At 35.1% G+C, this 22174-nt stretch overlaps 2 protein-coding genes and 1 long non-coding RNA gene across 5 annotated transcripts in view; 1 reads left to right on the top strand and 2 right to left on the bottom strand.

The window, feature by feature from the left end:
* dmrt1 (doublesex and mab-3 related transcription factor 1) overlaps positions 1-22174 on the bottom strand; it is a 346340-nt gene that overhangs the window by 286672 nt on the left and 37494 nt on the right. Inside the window, 1 exon segment of one of the 2 annotated variants that reach the window (NM_205628.2) lies at positions 14575-16405. The exons of the other annotated variant lie outside the window; for it this stretch is intronic. Within the exon segment in view, the coding sequence (NP_991191.2) occupies positions 16272-16405 (134 nt within the window). The 3' untranslated portion in view covers positions 14575-16271. 2 annotated transcript variants of the gene reach the window in all.
* The window catches only part of LOC141385595 (uncharacterized), a 67063-nt gene that overhangs the window by 41286 nt on the left and 3603 nt on the right, over positions 1-22174 (top strand). The gene's annotated exons all lie outside the window — the stretch shown is intronic.
* Positions 1988-5268, bottom strand: dmrt3a (doublesex and mab-3 related transcription factor 3a). The gene is given in 2 exon segments (NM_001005779.2): positions 1988-3321; positions 4683-5268. Coding segments are annotated over 2 exon segments (1347 nt in total). The 5' UTR covers positions 5065-5268; the 3' UTR covers positions 1988-2356.

Raw genomic sequence — 22174 nt, 5'->3', positions numbered from 1 at the left:
TGTTTGAATCAGTCTAGCATATTTTAAAGTGTAATATGAATAAACAAAAAAAAAACGTTTAACATAGTTTAAAACTGTTCATTTAAGTTAGTTCCTGTGTATCCGTTTGTATTTGACACCACATCTTCATTGATCAAGTAAGCAGGATGGTATTTATGGGGTGATTGTGCTGGTTAATTGTCGGTCTGGTCTTGGCCCGTCATCTCTGTTACTCACATGTGGTGAAGATGTTTGCCGTGCAGGTGCAGCTTTGCTACTCGCTCTTAATTTATTAGCAAGGTTACGGCCAGCAAATCCAACTGCTACCCAGGGTGCAATTTCCACCCTTGGAATGCTTTGATCTTCTCTTCTGCCTTCTTCTAAACACATATGACAATGCCAAATGGAGGAAACCGTCGTCTTTATTGTATAGCGATCTTTATGCGTATATTTCACGAAAGTGGTTGCTATTATATTCCACAGAATGGATTTTTTTATCTAGGCTTATATTTGCATTGTTATTTTACATAGGCATGTGTTTGCTGTTAGGAAATGAGGCTATTGTGTTTGTATCAGCCTGCATTGTTGAGAAGTTTATACAAATGCGTTACTTTCTGTCACAGTGAAAATGCAGGTCCATCATAGTTAAAACGCCCTCAGACTCTGGGATCATTATTTACAAGCGATGATCAGTGACAAGCCTCTGGGTGTGTCTGTTACGCGCTGCAGTGTAACCCGATCGCAGTGTAGAGATGGGAGATTTGTGAGCGCGCTGAATCCCTGTTATGTTAATTAGCATTTGAAGACGCTTGATGGATCGGTAACACGTGCAACCTGCTGAATGCTTAACCACTCATAATTTGTCTGTCCGGTTGATGTGTACGACAACACACGGCCCTGTTGACTTAGAGGCACAAATTCAAATGTCAGCATTAAAAGCTGGCGCTCGGTTAAGTCAACAGATGTGTTAAATAGCCTGCAACTGCGACACCTGCACGACGCAGCGACCGCTGCTTTAGCATCACACACGCGTTTATAAACGCTGGGATTTTGAATAAGTCACGTCAAATGTATAATTTATATAGCTCAGTTACAGGTACCCAGAAGCTAATAGACTGTTTGTCTTAGTTGAACAGTTTGTCATTTAAAGCCTTAATTTGTTTTCTGCGTGTAGGCCTAAAGCGAATTATAAAGTGCATCACAAGGTGACAGTGTTGAGTCAATACTGATCTTTTCATAGTGGGGCATTCCTGCACACAGTAGGCTACCGCATTTTCACTGAATTCAAGGGATAATAATAATAAATTATATTATATTAATGATTATATTAAGAATATCATTTGAGAGATGATAAAGTAATGTTTGTCTTTTTTTGCACGGGGTATAAAAAATTAAATATAAATATGTATGTTTGATGGTATGTTCTTCTGAACATGTCTTATTCTTATTGAAACAATTTCATTTAATGTTGGCTAGATGTGTTACGAATTCACGACCTAAAACATACCATACTGTATAAGCAGGACTTTCAATTATGTTTTATTGGCTGATGTTCAGAATGTCCACTAGGTGGCGCGGTTAGCTTACTTTTCTTGTCTTTGATAAAATCAAATGTGTTGTAAAAAAACTGCACAACAACAAAAAAAATGTTGTAACAAACCATTCGATAATAATAAGGGGTAAATGTTATTTTATTATGACGGCTGGATCATTTGATAATATTGTGGCATTGCTTAAATATATAATAAAGAACTGGTTATGGACTCAAAGCTGCATTTGTGTCAATTATGTTCGTTTCAGATATGCTAGAAATGTAAGAAACATTTTGTCTCATTGAAATTTTATTTTTATTATAATTACTGTAAAGAGCTAATTCATTGGGTTTCTTTTCTTGTATTGAAGAGATGCTTTTCGTTAAATCCCAATATTTTATTTTATTTTTTTATGTTTGTTGTTGTTTCTATAGATTTTTCAAACATGTAAATATTTCAGATAAACACACTGACAAAACAGTTCATAGAAGGTTTATTTGCCATACTTTTACATGCAGGATTGCTGAAATATTTCTACATTAAATTGTCATCAATGGTACATTTCATGCAAAGTGGTAATCCATATCACTGTGCTCAAATATGTTATTCAGACTTTTTGGTCAAACAATAGTCCCTTATTGATCCCCCTTCCCTCCTCCAACTAAAAAAAATAAAGCTAATGTTATTCCACACATGATTAAGTTGGCACAACAACCTCAAATCTGGTAGAAATACAATACCTCAAGTAATGCACTGTACATCTTTTCATTGCGCTCCTAGAAGAGCAGTGTCTCTTTCATATCGCTTCAAGCCATATTTCAGTGCTTATTTTGAAACCGCTGGAGTTAGGAGGAAGTATTGAGGATCCTGGAATCTGAGGAGTCAGATCTGTCATCGTACTCCTCATCTGCAGCGTACATGCTCTGTTTGGCAATGACTGGGCAGCTCTCCTCCTGGATGCTGATCCGATGCTCCTCACTGGGTCTGCTGGTGAGGAGCGGAGAGCTGCGGATCACCCCGGCTGAGGGGCCTGAGAATGGCGGGACGTACTGAGAGCGCAGCTGATACTGCTGCTGCAATGTCATGGTATTCCACAGAGTCACATCATTGTGCATAAATGGCCCAGCCTGGCCACGGCTCAATGAATTCCTCAGCATGAGGGGGTATCGAGGGGGCTGAGGGAAGCCATGCTGTAGTGGCATGCTCAGGGGGCCCGGTACGACCCCACCAGATGACTCAGAGGAGAAGCGAAGGGAATCGGGAACACGAAAAGCCGACCCGACCGACCACTTGGAAGATGAGACTGGGTAGGAGCTGAGCGGATGCTCAAAGAGGTGGCCGTTTGAGGGAAGAACCAGAGCATCTGAGCTCTCTGACAGAATCTTTTCAGGTTTCATTGTGGAACGGCTGGAGAGCAGGATCTCAATGGCTCCGACCAGATCCCCACCGCAGCCTTTCAGGATGAGCTCCAGGACTGCTGGTTTGTGGGCAGGAAAGATCTTCTTCAGGACCTCCAGTGGGGGTCGGTTGGCTCTCAGGCTGAAAGGGAGAGAGACAGAGCCAGAGAGGCCTTCGATGAGGAGGTTGGGCTCAGGGGAGTATTTAGGGTTGTCAGATTTGGGTTCTGGGTCAGAGCAGGATTTTGACAGGCCAAAGCGGGACTCCTCAAGCTGGGGAGATGGGTCAGAGGTGTCAGGGGTGCAGCAGAGGTTGGGTTTGGACTCCTCTGGGGAGCTGACTGCTTCTGGTTCTCTGTCACTGCCACCGTTCTCTCCTCCAGACTGCTCACCGGACAGCTCATCACTTAGGTCTGGAAAACACACACCCACACAATGACTGTATGAACATACTAATATACAACAATAATACAATCTGATGGGGTTAAATATAAACTTATTTGACCTAATCCCGAACTGGCTGGGACAAGTTGGACTTGTGGAGGGATGATAAGAGACTGGCAGTGAATGAACGGGACAGAAGTATACTGTACATGGTTTCTGGTAGATTGTTTAGATAATCTGAACATGTTTCTCTGAAAATTAATGTCTTTAGATAGTAGGCCTCTAAAAATTATAAAACTGTCAGTTAACATTAGTTAAAATCTATTGAAGCCTGGTCATTTGCCGACAGTTCTTAGAAATGGCTAAAGTGATTGCCTTTAAGTCCAGCTAAAACTCTGACACTAGTAAAACTTTGTCTGCTTCTGCAGACTATAGTGCAACATTCAGGTTACTGACCTGTCAGCACTCCTGTGATTTATAATGGGCAACTTTATTAGCTGTTTGTATAAAAGCGCTGACGTCGTGGCAGTGAAAATATTTCGTCGATGCCACTTAATTACAGTTTTGCAGACTGATTACTTTAGAAACATTTTACATCAGCTTGGACTTCGCCTACTTTGCATTTGACTTGCCACGAAATGATTATCAGGGCCTTGCCTATTACCTCTAATATGTACTGTCGGTCGCAGAATAAAGTATTTAAAACGACCAGCATTCAGATCATCTCACCGAAATAAGCCGATACCAGTTTCTTAATGCAAAATGTCGGATTGTTGTATATATATATACATATACGGATTATATATATATAATTTAATGAAAAAATAATTTAGTTGGAATTTCAGAACTTTTCCTGTAAAATGCAGAATGTTTATTCTCAAGTATATTAAATATCGAAAAAAGTGTGGATCTAATAAAAGTGTTTTGCTGGAATTTCTATTCATTATCATAAATGATATAAAACATAATATTTTAATGTAAACAAAATAATATGTTTATTGTGATGAATTTATAGTTTCGTTATCAATAGCTTGTTCTAAAAAACAAACTGTCCGCATTGTCCATTATCATGTTTTTTCGGAACCAATGCATATTATTTTGTTTAATATTTGTGACAAGCCTAAATATAATTTTTATTATTTTATTCGTAATATATTAACATATTAATTTACTAATTAGGTTGTAAAAGTTGCCAGTGTCAATGTTTAAAAATCCAGCCAATGTTCTCGTTTATCCAATTATGTGTTAAATAAGATTTGTAAGTAAGTTATTAAATAAGTAAATAAGGACCAGTTACAATATTGATGTGTGCAAACAACGCATCGTCATCAGGGTTGCTAAAACTTAATTCCAATCAGTAAACTTTTTCAAATACTGAGAAAGCGGTTACCTTGCGGTGTTTTGGGGGTCCCGGTCTCTGTGCTCCAGCGCAGGTCTATGTCGCTGGCCCGCGGGTTCGCGCTCTGCTCTCCGCTGTTCACCGTGATGCCGGGCAGCGCTCTCAGAGACTCCGGGATCAAACTCTCCAAACTCTCGTTCGCCTGCTGCCTCCTCAGCGCCACCTGAGCTGCCATCACCCGCTGCCGCTCGATTATCAGAATACATTTCTCACAAGTGCAGTCCTTAAATCGGCAGTAGCGCTTGTGCCCTTTCAGCCAGGACAGCACCCCGTGGTTCCTGCAGCGCGCACACTTGGGGGTCCTCTGGAGGGGCGCTCTCGGCTGGGACACCGGGCCCCCCATGTAGAGGTAGGGCGATCCGTAGCCATTCATTTCTCAAGTGGTTTCCAAAGGTGCCAGAGGCGCAAGTGCATCAGATAAGGTGTAGAGAAAGAGTGCTGTCAAGATCAAGCCCCTCGGCTGCTCGATACACTCCTGATGAGAGGTGTTGACTCTTTAAGACGAGGATCCACCTTTCGCCCCGCAATAAAGAAGTGCATCGGGCGATCTGACACGCACTAACGAGTAACTTCTATTCCTCACATCACTGTCACGAGCCATTTACATCCCCCTGACACTGGATGGAGGGAGGAAGGCTCGTTTTTTTTCTTAAATATATTTAGGGATCTTGCCGATATGCAACCTTTTACAAAGCCTACAATTACTGATAGCTTGTTTGCAGTATGGAAATTACAAAATACAAATTCGGATTATTCCTGTCAATAATAATATATTATAATATAATATAATATAATATAATATAATATAATATATGAAACAGTATAAAAACAATTGGGTCTACAAGGTAGGCCTAGGTATCGTGTTTACATGTATCAGTAATGTTTAATTTGCGTTTTCAGTTAGTGTTTAACTACAGAAGTTCAAGTCAAATAGCACAAACTGATTAATTAGATAAAAGATTAAACAGACGCACGTCGATAGCAACTGTTGGCACTCAGTTGGCATCTGTATAGGATGGTAGGCTACATCAACAAATCGTTAGTGTAATTTAATATTTCGTTAAGATATCATAATTCAACTTCATACAGAATTTAGACCAGAAACTAAATAAAAAAATAGGCTAAAAAATCGCATTATTCATAACTCTAATTTAATTCACAAAATGTGTAGCCGTGTTTGTATTTAAACGCGTATTCGAAATAATTAACAATTATATAAAATAAACTTATTAATGAACATCAAGATGAAATAAACTTCATCATTTTGACCGGTTGTTTGAACCACATCACATCGATTTGCCAACATACGAAGCATGAGGTCCTTATGACTGGAGTAATTTGAAGAATTGACTGGGAATGTAGAAATGAGTTCCCATAACTGCTGTGCGCTTTTCACCAAAACCATGCGACCACTTAGGTATTTAGTTTAACCACACGCTGCGAATTCGAATTAAACACAGGCGACAATAATATGGTGGTTTGCATTTGAATGAACTCCACTTATTCCCATGAAAAAAAAAATGTTGAATGGTGCGACATGCAGCACGAGTTAATTGAGCAATATGATTTTGACTTTAAATTAGTTCTTGAAGGATCTCATAATAATAAATAATAATAAATATTGAATGAAGTGAACTGGGCAATGTCATCTACATTAAACAGGCCTATTTGCTGTTGTGCTCACAGTAAACATGCAAAGGCTTTAAATGCGGGGGTGTAGGGTGTAAATTGCAGCACACCTTTCTTAAAATGATGCCCATCGCTTTTAAAGTCCAGTGAAACTCAACACCGGGCACCCTCGAGTCCCGTTTCTGTTCCTAAATGGGTTTATTCAAGCACGTAATGGGATCCCGGCAGCACAACTTTGAGAACTGGGGGCCACGGTAAACTTCACCACATGAACTCCGTTTCCAGGGCTATTAAGCTTTTAATTGGAAAATAGCAGATGAAATTTCAAGGTGACGATAATGCAGCATGCAGTCTGTGTATGGTGAAGGGAATTCACACCATGGGGAGCTGGAAGAGGACAGAAATGCTAATAAAATTACGCTGCAGACGCAAAAGGAATAGAGGAGAAAACGCTCTTTAAAACAAAATAAACATATAAATAGATATATACCGACAAAGGGGAAACTTTGTGAAGACTGCGGAACAACGAATCAGACGTTCAATAGGCTATGTATTTAAAATATTGAAACATTTATTTGTATCTCATTTTTGCACTCAAATTGTTTTGTGTGAACAACAAAAGCAGTTTTTGCTATTCTGTTTTTGTGGTAGCTTCCTTGCATCAAATAGATTTAAAAAATAAAAAGAGAATAAGTTGAGCTTGCATTATATCATAAATATTATATAGTTCATCTTCATGTATCACCAATCCTCATGATCCTCCTCATCTGAAGGACCTCCATCATAATATTTAAAACACATTTAATAAGTTTATTGTATTTTACTGTCAAAAATATAAATCAAAACATTAATGTCATATTTTAATTTCTAATAAAGTACAGTATTTAATATCTTACCAAATTAACAATATTTTTTAGATAATTCATTTTTAAAATAAATATAGTAAATATAGTAATTCCTTCATAGAACAATTATAATAATGCTACACATATAATTATACAATAGTTTTATGAGAGCATTTGCATTATTCATTTGCATCCTCTTTTTAAATGTTTTTAAATGGATTAATAACTTAAATTTTATTATTATTATTATTATTTTTCCAAGAGAAACTTTAAGCTTTTTCTTCAAACATTTTCACAGACCCATCCAGCACCCCAGGACATTGTGGTCCTGAAACCAGTTTAAAAACTCATGTATAACTGTACGAAATATAAAACAAAAACAACTTGTTTCTTTACCAATGAATTGCTTACAAAGTGTGCTTTTGATAAGTGTTTGCCTAATTCTTTGGTGAGATACATGCATGTTAAATAATATAAAAAAGCCAAAAATCTATTTTGACTGCATTAAATGTACTGTAGAGAAATAATGGAACCGAATCTCCAAGAGTTAAACACAACAAGACATAAATAGATTAAGATATACAAATACAAACAATAAGTATTTAAAATAATTTCTTTCTCAAAAAGGTAAGACCAATTTAGTAATCACAACCCTGCAAAAGATCATTTAGCAAGTTCTTCTGTCAATAAGCAAACAGGAGAACACAAAATTCTCTTGACACCCACAGCAGAGCTGAGGTAGCAATGATGATATTAATGATGGCTACTATTTCAAGATAAAATCGTTTTTAAAATATAATGTTCAATTTACAGTGGTAAGGATTATGTAAATGCTGTGTGGTTGACCTGTTAGCAGCACTAGACTGTAGTTGTAGAGCCCAAAGGCTGTTTTATACTGAACTGAAGGACAGAATAATGTCAGTAAATGTCCCAGATGTAAGATCAAAAAGCCATAAACCGAATATATGACACCAACTAAACCTACACAGCCACCCAGTGTGGGAGGTCTTTCACTCCCTCGTAATTTACATTTACATTATTAATTCACAGTTACACCCGGCAACAAACGAGAATAAAAATAGATTAATTTTACAGAGGAGATATGGGTGCAAGAGTAACTTCTTAATTTCTGCTTGTAAGCAAATCTAAGATTTCATACAATGAGAATAAAATCTGTAGTAATGATTAATCACGATAAATTACATCCAAAATAAAAGCCTACATTTACATGATATACATATGCGTATGTGTATAATTATTATGTATTTATAAATACTGACATACATCTATATATTTGAGAAATGTTTTACATATATATCAATTATATATCAATTGAAATATTTATGACAATATTTTTGTAGAATTTAGTTTTATGTATATGTGCATACTTCAGCCCTTTTCCATAGTTTTATACAGGGTTCCCACTCTAAGCTCCCTTGTTTTATCTGATTAAAAAGCTGAATTTCCATATCGTTTTTTTTGTGTTTTATTTTTATTTTAGCTGTAGTATGTTTTCATATATTATTTATTTTTTTATTTTTGTTATTGAAAGTTTCATTGCTTTTTTTTTAAATGTGATCGAACTGTTTGTTTTAATTTTAAATGTATAGTTTACTGAAAGTGTATGTATGTATATACATATATATATATATATATATATATATATATATATATATATATATATATATATATATATATATATATATATATATATATTTATGTAAAAACACTTTTATTTCTAAATGCGATTATTCACTGCCCAGCGCTATAGTAAACGTTGGTCATTTATTAAAGTGCTGATTTTATACCGAATGCCTTTGGACAACACAAATTCAAAGAGTACAGTAAAACTTCAGTAGGGCTGAACTATAAATACTGATTTCTGTGACAAAAAAAATCTGTTAATGAACAGTTTCTGTATTTGTGATAAAAAGGTATTGTCCTTTTATTTACAGTTCTGAATTGGACCTTAATCTCTGCTCTGTTAACCTTTGATGCTGAAAATTCATCTCTTCAGTTTACTAAAGTTGTTTTTATTGACATTTTAGTAGTTTGTAACAATATATTGTTTAAGATATAATATATGAGCAGTTTAAGCGTTATGGATGTGACATTTGCAGTAAAAACTCAAAACATAAATTCACAGAGAAAGTCTATGTTATCATTATACTGAAACATCTGTTTATATTTTCTAGAACAACTAATCACAGACTTATAAGATTAGAAAAATATCAATCTGTAAACAAGTTTTGTACTTTAAATCTAAAAAATGGTTTTATGGCAAGGTTGAAATTTGCATGGAATTGCTCACATATACAGTTGAAGTCAGAATTATTAACCCCCATTGAATTGTTTTCTCCTTTTTTAAATATTTTCCAAATGATGTTTAACAGAGCAAGGAAATTTTGTCATTTTGGATAGTATGTCTGATAATATTTTTTCTTCTTGAAAAAGTATTGTTTGTTTTATTTCAGCTAGAAAAAAAGCAGTTTTAAAGTTTTAATTTTTTTAAAACACCATTTTAAGGACAAAATTATTTGCCCCTTTAAGCTATAGTTTTTCGATAGTCTACAGAACAAACCACTGTTATACATTAACTTGCCTAATTACCCTAACCTGCCTAGTTAACCCAATTAACCTAGTTAAGTGTTAAATGTCACTTTAAGCTGTATAGAAGTGTCTTGAAAAATATCTAGTAAAATATTATTTACTGTCATTAGAAATGACTTATCAAAACTAATATGTTTAGAAATGTGTTGAAGAAATCTTCTCTCCGTTAACAAAAGTTGGGGGAAAAAATAAACGGGGCTAATAATTCTGACTTCAACTACATGTGTGTATATATAAGTCAGTAAAATAACAGAAAAAGTACAGGAATATGCAGGTTTTTGTATTCATGGCACCACTTTAGGCCATATTTCACTTCAAACTATTAAGAATGCCAAAAGTCACTTTTTGACATTTAGACATTAACTTTTTGAGTTCAAAATATCAATCTTTTCAATTCAAAAGCATAAATAAATTGACCCACCCCACATGCATAAAAAAGTACTTTCTGTCATGCCTGATTGAGGTTTATATTGGTAATTATGCATAGACTCTATGAATGTTGAGTCTGTGAATCGGCCAATGGTCTGCTCTGTCATCGCTACTCTTTGACACTCAGCCAATAGTTTCAGTGTTGTGAGTAATGACAGGACATCTGTCCACTGACATGTCTGCTTATTCTTCTCTGTATAGACAGAGGCTCTAAGGGCACCCAAATCACTGAGACTCTGACAGGACACACACCTCCTCAACACACCCTTTGCATCTCAGCCTCCAAACCACACAAAAATAGTCTCTATAACACCCAATCTAATGGATTCTTGCCACTGAAACTCTAAAATGAAACAACTAGCGATTGTCAAGTACTGACAGCTTCATATCCAATCAATCAGGCTCATTGCGGATTACTTGCATAGTCACTGTATTCATTTGCAATCTTTTTGTGCCTGGGAAAAAAGGTTTCATGTTCATGCCATTACATGGTGTATAAACGAGCTATAAGACTTAAAACAGATTGTTTATAAGTAAGCAAAAATTCTGTCATCATTTACTCACCCTTCACTTGCTCCAAAACCTGTTTCTTTCTACTGATTAACACAAAAAAGTTATTTTAAACAATGTTGGAAACTGGTAGCCAATCACTACAGTACTGACTATCATAGTATAAGACAATGGCTACCCATTCCTAACATTTTTCATCATTTTTGTTTCAGGATAGTTTTGAATGATCACTTTTAGGTTATCTGTTGCTTTGTTTTTTGTTTGTTTTTAAAGAAGAACTAAATCCGACTGGCTTTAAATGATCCTTCCAGTCATATTAGTTGCCAGGTTGCCAAAATACAGTTTTCTTCAAATTGAATGCATACTCCTTTGCAGAATATGCATGCTAATAATTTGACGGAATAAGAGGAATAAGGAGAACTGGCTAAACTGGACTTTTTTTTTTAGTCTAAAAATGTGTGGCTAATGAAAAAAAAACTAAGCATATGCTTCTTCATATTATTTTTCACGTATAAGTTAAAGAGTTTTGAATTGTGATCCATTGTTTTGCTTAGTTCACTAATATTTTTGTAGTTATTTTTTACATGGTCAAAGTGTAAAATGTGTAAAAAAAAAAAAAACATGTCATATCGTGTCATATTTGATTTTATTTTAATTTAAAGAAACTAATAGATGAACACACATACAAAAATGCATCAAGCTTCCAGTTGTGAAATCTACAAATCGAGCATGAACTTGTAATTGTGGCATCTGAATGGCTTTAGATCTTCTGTAATTATTGTCATTAGCATATGAAAGATCACCAGTTAACATTCATGACTTGTTAATGATCTTTGAATGGTCTTTAATGGACAACGGCTTGACGTGTGCGTTCTTCATCCCTTTTCCACGATGCAGAGCTCCCACTCTAAACAAAATGTCAAAATCCCAGACTTTTACCTGATTTTTCATGACCTATGACATATTATGGCTGAACTTCCACAACTTATCCACCTTATTTTATTATGTTTTCTTTCATTCTAAAGTTGTAGTATTTTTAATTTATTTTTTAGATTTAGTTTTAATAATGAGTTTTCATTTTAAAGAGATAATTCACTGATAGTTCACTTCAGTTATTTTCATAATTTGGGTTTCTTTAAATAAAAGAAATAAAAATTTAGTTAGTAAAAAGTTAGTAAAAAATTCAATAGATAGTATCATCATTTTTATAATGTTTTATTTTGTGTTAAGTGGAAAAAAAATAAACAAATCTTTAGAACCAGATGAGGGAGAGTAAATACATTTTCAATTGTGGGTGAACAATCTCTTTAAGATATACTTTAATCAAACTAAATGAAAATCTGATTAAAATAAAATATAAAAAACAAAATAAAATACATTTGTTTTAAGATAATAATAATAATAATAATACTGTTTCAGTTTTATAGGGTTGGTTAATTTTTATTAACCCTTGTTCACTCATTACTTATTTAAAAAGTTTACACCAGCTGTTTATGCATCATGTTGAGATTTCAAATCTGACACAACGCTGGCATTCAGACAGACATATTCGAAAAATTGAGGCTTTTCATAAAGACTAATGAATTATTGAAGTAAAAACAGAATCAATTATATGTAAACTTATGATCAGGGCAATTTGTGTACATTCTGTTGTGGGTTTTAAACATGTTATACCAAATACCTATTTTATTAATTATTAAATTATATTAAACTATATTATTTTGTTAAAACTATTATCATCTTGCATATTCTACAAGTGGTATGCAAACTTATAAGCATATTGTATTTACCCACTGCGTTTTTATTAATGAGTTTTAAAAAGTATCAAAAGTTGATAAATCAATTATGAGAAAAGTAAGGCCCTTAAAAGGTATTAAAAAGTCTTAATCACATTTTTATAAGATCTTAAATTTTGTTCAAGCACTGTCTAAAAAAGCATATAGTTATTGTCCTCCTAAAATTAACAACTAAGTGCTCGATCCGCACGATTGGTTCGAGACAGGGTGCAACCAGCCAAACTCCTCCGTCCAGGGGATGTCACGTAATTTGCGACAAATGCAGGAGGGTGATGTGACGCTCTTCACTTGTAGAAAAAACAATAGAGCAAAACAGATGGTAGAATGGGAAATGGGAAAAATACGAGTTTAAACAGTGGCTGAAGCCTGTCGCTGAAAACAACCACGTAATTTATTCTTTCAAGCTTTGTTTCTTCCAAACTTATCTGAGTTCTGTTGCATGGTTGTGCTCCTTAGATTTATTTAACTACAACTGTTGTGAAAGGTTTGATACTGATTAGAATTTGAAGTAGTGTTGAGGTCTTAAAATATAATGACAAGGTCTTTAAAAAGTCTTTAAAAGGTATTAAAATTACCTTTAGGATTCCTGCATATTCAATTCAACTCAATTCACCTTTATTTGTATAGTGCTTTTACAATGTATATCGTGTCAAAGCAGCTTCACATAAATGGTCATAGTAACTGGATCAGGGTAGTTCAGTGTTTAGTGTTTAAGTTCAGTTTAGTTTAGCTCAGTTCAGTGAGGTTTAAAGTCATTACTGAGAGTCCAAGCACCGAAGAGCATATCCATCGATGTGAAGCTCTACAGATCCTGAACCATGCAAGCCAGTGGCGACAGCGGAAAGGGGAAAAAAACAAAAAAAACATATACTCTGAATCAGGCTGTAATACATGACATGCAATTCAAGATTGTTAATATTTCAGGTAAATGTTTTTTTTTTTTTTTTTACATGCATCATTTTGTATGCTTGTAATTTTCTATATTTACATACATGATCAACATAACTTAAGCATTTTTTTAAATAACATAATATTGCTAACACAACAAATCAATCAATCAATATCATCAATAATTTATTCATTCTGTTACTGACAAATAAGACATTTAAACAAAGCTGAAAACCTGTAACCATTCACACCTATAGAAGTTTTTTTTTCTAAATATCTTCATTTTAGCATTAGTAACATTAACAACGCTAAACAAAAAAGATGTGAAACGCAAGAGTAAACGATGACTAAATTTTCATTTTTATGTGAACTTTCCCTTTATTGTAGCAGACTCTGATTATTTTCTCACTTTCCAGTAATCATTTATATCTTTACTGAACCCTGGAAATAAAATGCCTTCAATTCAAATAAATGTATTAATACAGATTAAACGGGGCCTTGTTTCAGAGCATCAAGTCATCAAACATTTTTATGATGACCTCTTCCTCTCTTAAATCCAGAAGGCCTGACTTAAGAAAATGCGCCTGTCGCCCCCTCCAGACTTCGGGACAGGGCGGTTTTATCTCTCACACAGGCGGCGTGATTGATGGCACAATAGCAGCTCAAGGAAAACAAACCCACAGACACTTTTCAGCCTGTCGCTGGAACACAAACCCGGAGCAGCAACAGAAGGACAAGGTGCCGCGGACGGAGCCCTGCGCTGACAGCCTATGATAAAGCGGCCTTCCTTAACTAAACTCGTAAAGCACGGGACAATAAAACTCAATCTTCTGTAAAATCCAATTAAGTCATTATCTGACTGATTGTATCTTTAATTGAAAACAGAAGTGACAGTAAATTTCTGTGATATATCAGGATCAATCGATACTGCCGTACAATCTGCTCTCCAGAAGTGATTTATAATGCCAAAGCCATATAGGTAACTCCACATTCTTCTCACTAAAACCACTGGGGGATGAAATTAAGAGTAAGTGCGTTTAATAAAAAAAACAAGATGGCCAGGTTATTGATTACAGCAGATGGGGCAGAATCGAATGAATGTTTTCAGGGTGCAGAGCAAAGAAAATACAAGTAATTTTCATTTCAGGTTTTATAACAGTCAACAGCCTTGTGAAAGTCAGTCATCAATAATGATTTTATTTCCACTGAACATAAGAAGATAAGCACACGACCATTGCAAATTAGCTTTGGTCTTGTTTTGTAATGATAACAAATAAAATTTTTGTAACAGCATGGTGTTGGTGAATGAGAGCTCACCGGTGAAACAGTGGGTGAGTTAACACAAAACCAGAGTGTGGAAAACAAATGAACAAATTAATCAACTGTTAGTCTTACTAAACAGTGCAAACTGTTGAATATGTGCATTTTTTAATTACATTTTTAGTTATCTTTAGAAAAAAAACATGAATGAATTAATTTTTGTCTTGGCTTGCTACACAATAAAGTGACAAGTCACCCCAAAAAGAAATTGACTGTTAAATTGCTCACACTCAGGCTATTCGAGATGACTCTGGTACTTAGTGAATCATAAATACAAGTCAATGCCTACTGGCACTTGGAGAGTTTGACAAATAAATAGAAAGACTAAATATTTTTACCTGTGGTTCTTGATGCTCCATCAATGTAAATGTATGTATTTTTCTTCCACAGAACTATGTATTGTCAGTAGCCAATTGTCTTTTTTTTACTTTTAAAGTATCAACAGCTACTTACTTGCATCTAATTAATCATGCCAAAGAAAAATTTACCTACATCTTGGCCTTAGAGTGAGAAAATTGACAGCACATTTCTTTTTTTGGTGAACCATCTACATAATACTGAGTTCCAGTACAGAAAGAAGTGCAAAAGTAGTACTTACTGTCAAATCTTAAAAACAAAGCTCTCTATTATAAAAACAAATGCAAAACTTAAAAAACAGATTGCACTTTGAATGCCTTCCCAAAACATTTAACACTTTGTTTCATTCAAAATACTGAACATGGCCACATTTGTAGTTAAATGCACTGTCATTACAAACGCCTGCAACAAACAGAGTCTGAAAGAAAACAAAGTTTTTGTCCCTCTTCTCCTTTGCCATTCATTCATGACTCGACTAAGGACACTATCTCTGCCAACAGCATTAAAATCAAGGGCACAGCTCCATATTATACAAAGAAAGCTCGGAAGAGTCGAGCACATTAGCTGGATCGGGTATAGGAACGGGCTAGATGCAAATCATCAAAAGTTAAATGATGTCCTTTAGTGATGGCCATAAATAAACAAGCCATCCGCAGCGAGATTGAAGCATAATTTAATAGTATCTCTTCTAACCCAACTAGTCCCACAACAGCATGGAGATGCTGGAAAAGCCCTCATATAGTTTGCATCATGAAGGTCGCGGGAAGGAAGTTAGATTATCCATTAGGCCAATGACAGCAATATTGAGCTTCAACTGATGTGCGACAGTAAATCGTTCTGCTCTGCCATTTCTTTCAATAGTGTTCTTCTAGATAGTGGAAGTAAATCATTTTAACCTTTAAAATCTGCAGCAGTAAAGTGAACAAAGCTAAGCTATCAAACTGTGTGAAACATATAAGTAAACTATGTAAACAGCATTTCTTGTCATCGATGACAACAATCGAGTTAACAATAAAAGTCAAAACCTTATAGAACGACCCCTAAAAAGAGAAAAAAAACAGCACTGTGATCAACCTGATCAGTATTATTGGAAACATGTTGGTTACAGAATCATTACACATTTGGCTGAAAATAACAGTAACTTCTCATTTAACAAAAAGTTCAAGTTGTTGTAACTGGCAGCTGGAGATGGTCTTTCATTTGGTGGCCCCCTCTATGATGGAGTCGACTGAGAAGCTTCCAGACTCTGAACTGCTTTCACACTCCAGCTTGTTCTCAGCGTTGATCATCGAGCTGATGGACACAGAGTCTTGAGCTCCATCGGAGAAAGCTGAAATGGGATGGATCATGAAACATGAACTATTTGGTGTTTATTATTGGAGACTTCTTTTATGCCAGAGCGTAATCTGGTTTGGGCATCTGTGATAAAGAACACCTGACGCATGCATGTACTGTAACATGAGCTTTTTTGGGTTCCTGTCATTTTCTCATCTAATGGCATGCACAGTAAAGTACAATGGTGCCAAAAAGTATTTGGACACTTGAGCTACACTTGAAAATGTCTTTGCATTAGAAACAAAATATCAAGCCAAGAAGTGTTTATGCCTGAGATTCAGAAATCTCAGGCATGTTTTTTTCCAAGTAAAAGAAATCTGGTTAAGACTTAACAATAAACAATAGAGGCATCATTCAAGATTAAAGGTGTAGTTCACCCAAAAACAAAAACTTCACCATGTAATTACCCTTAAATGGTTTTAAACATCTATGCATTTTTTAGTTTTCTGTTGAGCACGAAACAAGATTTTCTAAAGAATGTTAAAAAACAGCAGCCATTTTCATAGCAGGAACAAAAAAATACTATGATAGTTAAATGCTATACGTTAGCATCATAGCTTTGAAAACACAGTGCCTCCCCTGCCATCCAAAGCCACGTGTCCTGAAATCAGGAATGTGCACTCATAAAGATGACAGTAGACAGCCCACTAGATCATGTCATTCCCCAGTTAGAAAACTTTACAGCACTTTATACTGCAGGTTTTCAGTTGTGTAGGAAGCAAAACCTGTCATAATGTGCAATATTTTATGCATGCAAGCATTGTGGGTCTCACTCTCTCATGCGCTGTCCTAAATCAACTACTGTATGCTTGGTGGTTGGCCGGCAGGTTGCAGGAATTACACTTATTACTGAACCATACTTACATGCTATTTCAGACCAAATATTCAGAGTGGCATGGTAAACAATTTAGGGAGCGTGTCACAGGTCGTCATTGTTCAAAAATGAACCAGTGTGAAAATAAAACCAACTTCACCTCAGTAAAGCAGGCTAGCCGGAATAGCGCTATTTACTTATGTTTTGTTGTTAAACTAAATAAAAACATATTATTGATGCTGTAAAAGGTCCCTTATGAAATTAAAAATAGTCACATCAATCTTTCGCCGAAAGATTTCAGTGACTGAACAACACTTTTGTGCATATAACCCATTCATAGGACAAACACATCTAGATCAGCTTTGCGTGACTAAAAGGGTTTTAAAACAGAACATAACCTGTCTAAAAGAAATACTTCAGCCAGCCATGGTGTCGTCCTTTTCTCCAGCATGCAAAAGTGACTACAATATTGATTCAGGAGTTTAAAAAGTTTTGATTGAGCATTTGTTTTTACTGCTCTTCATATAAATATAATTACATTTAGATCATTTACTTTAGTCATTACATTGGAATGTAAAGAGATTTTCAACCGGCACAACAAAAAAAAATTCTGAAGACAATCACCTACTGCACCTTCAATGGTAGCCACTTTCCAGCATGCAATAGTCTACAGAAGAAATAAACAGGTTTGAAACAAATGGAGGCTGAGTAATTAATGACAGAATTTTCATTTTGAGTGAACTATCCCTTTAAGGTAAAAAGTATTTTTGTTCTTTTATGTAGACCTGTCTATTCTCATTTCTTATACTGCCAATGAAAAGCTTAAAGTTTGTAAGATCTTTTTGAAAGATGTTTGTTTTTGGGGAAAAAAAAAGTTTCATGTTTGCAAAAAAAAAAAAAACTAATATTATGACTTTAATAACCATTTAATATTTTATTATATTTCTAAATTAATTTATTCAGGTGACTGTAAAACTCAATTCTTAAAATAAACTGAATAAGCTGAATAGCATTAAAAATTATATCAATGTTGAAAATGCAGCTTAATATTTTAATATTTAAAAAAAAAAAAAAATTGTGTTATTAATTACTTATCCTCATGTAGTTCCAATCCTCTGAAACCTTCAATCATTTTTAGAACACAAATTAAATTTTTTTAGATGAAATTCTAGAGCTCCCTCATCCTCCATAGACAATAATGTACCTGGGATGTTCTCAAGTCATTAAAAACTACTTTGTTCACTAGTCTTCTACATCAGGCCAGACTGCGCGTTTACTAAAATCAATACAATGCTTGAGTAATGTGCTGATGAATTTAATGGCAATATGTCATGCTGACTGTTGTAAACATGTACCCTGATCTGACACAAAAGAAAAGGCATTAATAAACAATTTTTATTTATTTATTTTTGCGCACAAAAGTGTTGTTGGAGTGTTGTATGATTACACTTGAACTACTAAAGCCACATGGAAAGTTTTGGTAATATTTTTTATTCTGGACCATCATCACTGTTTATGGAGGATACAGGAGCTTTCAGATTTCATCTAAAATATATTAATATGTGGTCCAATAATGAACAATGTTCTCTGGGGATTGAAAAGACACAAGGGTAAGCAATTACAAACAGAATCTAAACTATATTTATTTATTTATTTTATTTTTTTGTGAAAACTCACCCTTAAAAGTAATCTTGATGCAAGTTTGAAATGTTATATATAGTATTCGGAAAAACCTTATTATTAGTAACACTGGTGGCTAAGTAAACTGCAGCAAATAATACTGTGCTCGTGTTTGCACTTGAATGTATTAGAGACTTTAATGAGGATGATTTGATGACCCAACTCACAGCAATGTTCTTTTTTGTCCTGCATATAGAAGTAGAACTTGAAAATAAATGAGCAAAAATGTAATAATAATGAACATCACCAGTCATGGTGTTGAGAATAGTTAGATTAATATTTAAGTATGTGCTGTGCTATTCCCAATAAAATATCATCAACAAAAATGACAGCATTGAGAAAACAGCAGTAGAGAAAGCATCTGATCACAGTGATGTGAATGCGTTTGCACAAGCTCTCTATGATTCAATTATAAATTATATAGAATTTAAGCTATGGATATGTGACATTATAGTGTGCATTATTATTTTAATCTTACAGCTTTATCCTGAAGAATGTATTTGTTTCATGTATCATAGAACAGAAGAAAGCCTCTGAAATTCTTGCTTAAAAAGTGTTTAAAATATTTTCTAAACAACCTAAATGTCATTTTTTCCTCCAGCTTTGTTTACACTTTGGCAATAAAAAAGTAACAAATTCATGAAAATCATTTTTAAATCAGACAAATTACAAATGATAAAAAAACAATGAATTGTGTTTATACGACCGTAATGTAATTAAAAGTTACATTTTTGACAACAATTTTGTGTCTGTTTCTTTTCTTTTTTTTTAAACAAACTCACTGCAAAACATTTGTGAGATGCAGAGCAACAGTACAGTATTGCATTTCTGAATGAATCTACCTTTGAACAAGTCAATTTAAGTCAATGTCAATTTTTAAGCTGTTCTGGTGCGCATCTGCGGCCAAGTTCTGTTCTTTTGCCTAATTTGCCTTTTTTATATTGTATTTTATTCATATTATAGTTACTACGAATAATGTAATGCGCGACACAATGGCTCAATAGGTAGCACGATCACCTCGCAGCAAGAAGGTCAGTTGGCATTTCTGAGTTTGCATGTTCTCCCCGTGCTCGCGTGGGTTGCCTCCAGGTGCTCCGGTTTCCTCCACATTTTAAAGACATGCGCTATAGGTGAATTGGGAAAGCTAAATTGGCCGTATGTGTGTGCATGAGTGTGTATGGATGTTTCCCTGTACTGAGTTGCAGCATGGAAGGGCATCCGCTGTGTAAAACATATGCCGGATAAGTTAGTGGTTCACTCCACTGTGGCAACCCCTAATGAATAAAGGGACTAAGCCAAAAAGAAAATGAATGTAGTTATGATTAATGTATTTGTAAAAGAACACCAATTTATACGTGAAAAAAAATGTAAATAAAATATTGAACGCTACTTAAATTTTATAAACAATATCCCAATCTGGAAAGTGTTGTTGAAGCACTTCTTATTTTGAGATGATCGGCTTCTCCGGTCACACTTGACAGCATTAATTAAGCTACACTGTCAGCTCTCAACAATACAACAAAACAAAGACAGGGGTGCCTTTCCTGAATCTCACACCACAGTAAATTCTAGCTACTCTGACAAACTCACTCAAGCTGAAGATACGCGTTGAGTCAGTGAGACTGCTGAGCACACAGTGCAGGATGAGTCTACACTGTGCTGACCTTCTTCAGTGACTAATAACCAAACAACATTACTTCAGCACAAACAGATTCAATCAAAAACGTTAAGAAACAGATGCTCTGTTGGACATTAAACAAACACTGAGAGTCGTTAAATTTTATCAGTAGCAAATTGAATTACTTAAATTATGCAAAAGCGAAACTATACTGCACAAATATTAAAGCTCCCAATAAACATGCATGATAGTTTGTGTATCGAGAAAGGTCAGCACTTGTCTCGAAGTGCATATATGAAGTGAATACAATATTAGAGTCTATCAAAGTTACGAGTATTGAGAGCAGTGACACACAAATCCAGTTCAGCCGCTTTCCTGACCTTCATAACCCGAGGAAAGAAGCATAAAAGCTGTCGGTGTGCCTCTCATCCCTCCCTCTTTTCATCTGCCTCTCCTCTGGCGTGGATGTAATTAAGGGGCGCTGGTGAAAAGGAGTAATTTTTCTCCTCATTAACTTCCTGATTGGTTTCAGGCTACAAAACTTTGCGCTCCGCCTGCAGTTTGTCACCAATTCCAAACGGGCCAATCGTTAATACTAATGTTTGTGTAGCTAAACTGCAGCGGCGCTGTGTGTACAACAGTAGGGCTGAAAGAGGAGGGGCTGGAATTAGCCTTGCCGCTGTTAATTCTGAGGGAGTTCATCAGGGGGAAATCTATGGTGTAATTAAAGGGAAGATCTTGCGGGTGAGTGGACAGGTCGTTTGTAGAGACGGTAAATCAGATGTGGGGCTGTTCGGAAAGCAGACATGTTCTGTGTCATGGCTTCGTTGCCTTTGATTATCATTGTATTAGCGGATAATATAGACTAATGTGAGACTAGGCAGTAAACACTCTGTAATACAGACAATCAGGCTTTCAAATATGCAATTTTCACAATGAAACAAAACATTTTCTTTTATTTTAAATATACAAAATATTCTCAACATAGTATAACCCCTATTCCCTAATTTTATCAAACTAAATGAATAGTTCAATGTTAGTAAACTACATAACTAAATTAACTCATTAATTAAAGGGATACACACAAAACGTTAGAGAAAACGTTAGCTAACTAGTGCCAATTCCCTTAACTTAGCTGAAAATGAGCTCTGCTATCCCTTTTTATTTTTACTATTCATTCAGAACGGACCTTCGGGTCACTCGGAAGGCGGTGGAATAATACATTTGTTTAATATCGGCTTAATTTAGACATCGGATCGATAACAATAATCTTAAAAATAGCATTTATTGGCCGATAACGATATGGCGGCCAGATATATTGTGCATCCCTAATCCCTAATAATAATAAGGTCTGACTTTGCTTAGACAAGTCTTTTCACTTAACAGAAATAATGTACAGTATAGAATATTAAGTCATGGTGCAGTGGAAAAAGAATTAATATTGTGTCTGACTCCCATGAGCTTGGACGACTGCATCCATACATCTCTGCAATGACTCAAATAACTGATTAATAAATTCCTCTGGAATAGCAAAGAAAACTTTCACGCAGGACTCCCAGAGTTTATCAAGATTCTTTGGATTCATCTTCAATGCCTCCTTCATCTTACCCCAGTCATGCTCATTAATGTTCATGTCTGGTGACTGGGCTGGC

This window comes from Danio rerio, chromosome 5 (assembly GCF_049306965.1).
Source record: "Danio rerio strain Tuebingen ecotype United States chromosome 5, GRCz12tu, whole genome shotgun sequence".
Classification (NCBI taxonomy): domain Eukaryota; kingdom Metazoa; phylum Chordata; class Actinopteri; order Cypriniformes; family Danionidae; genus Danio; species Danio rerio.
Note: the sequence above shows the minus strand (reverse complement) of the source record. Positions and strands in the feature narration are given on the sequence as shown.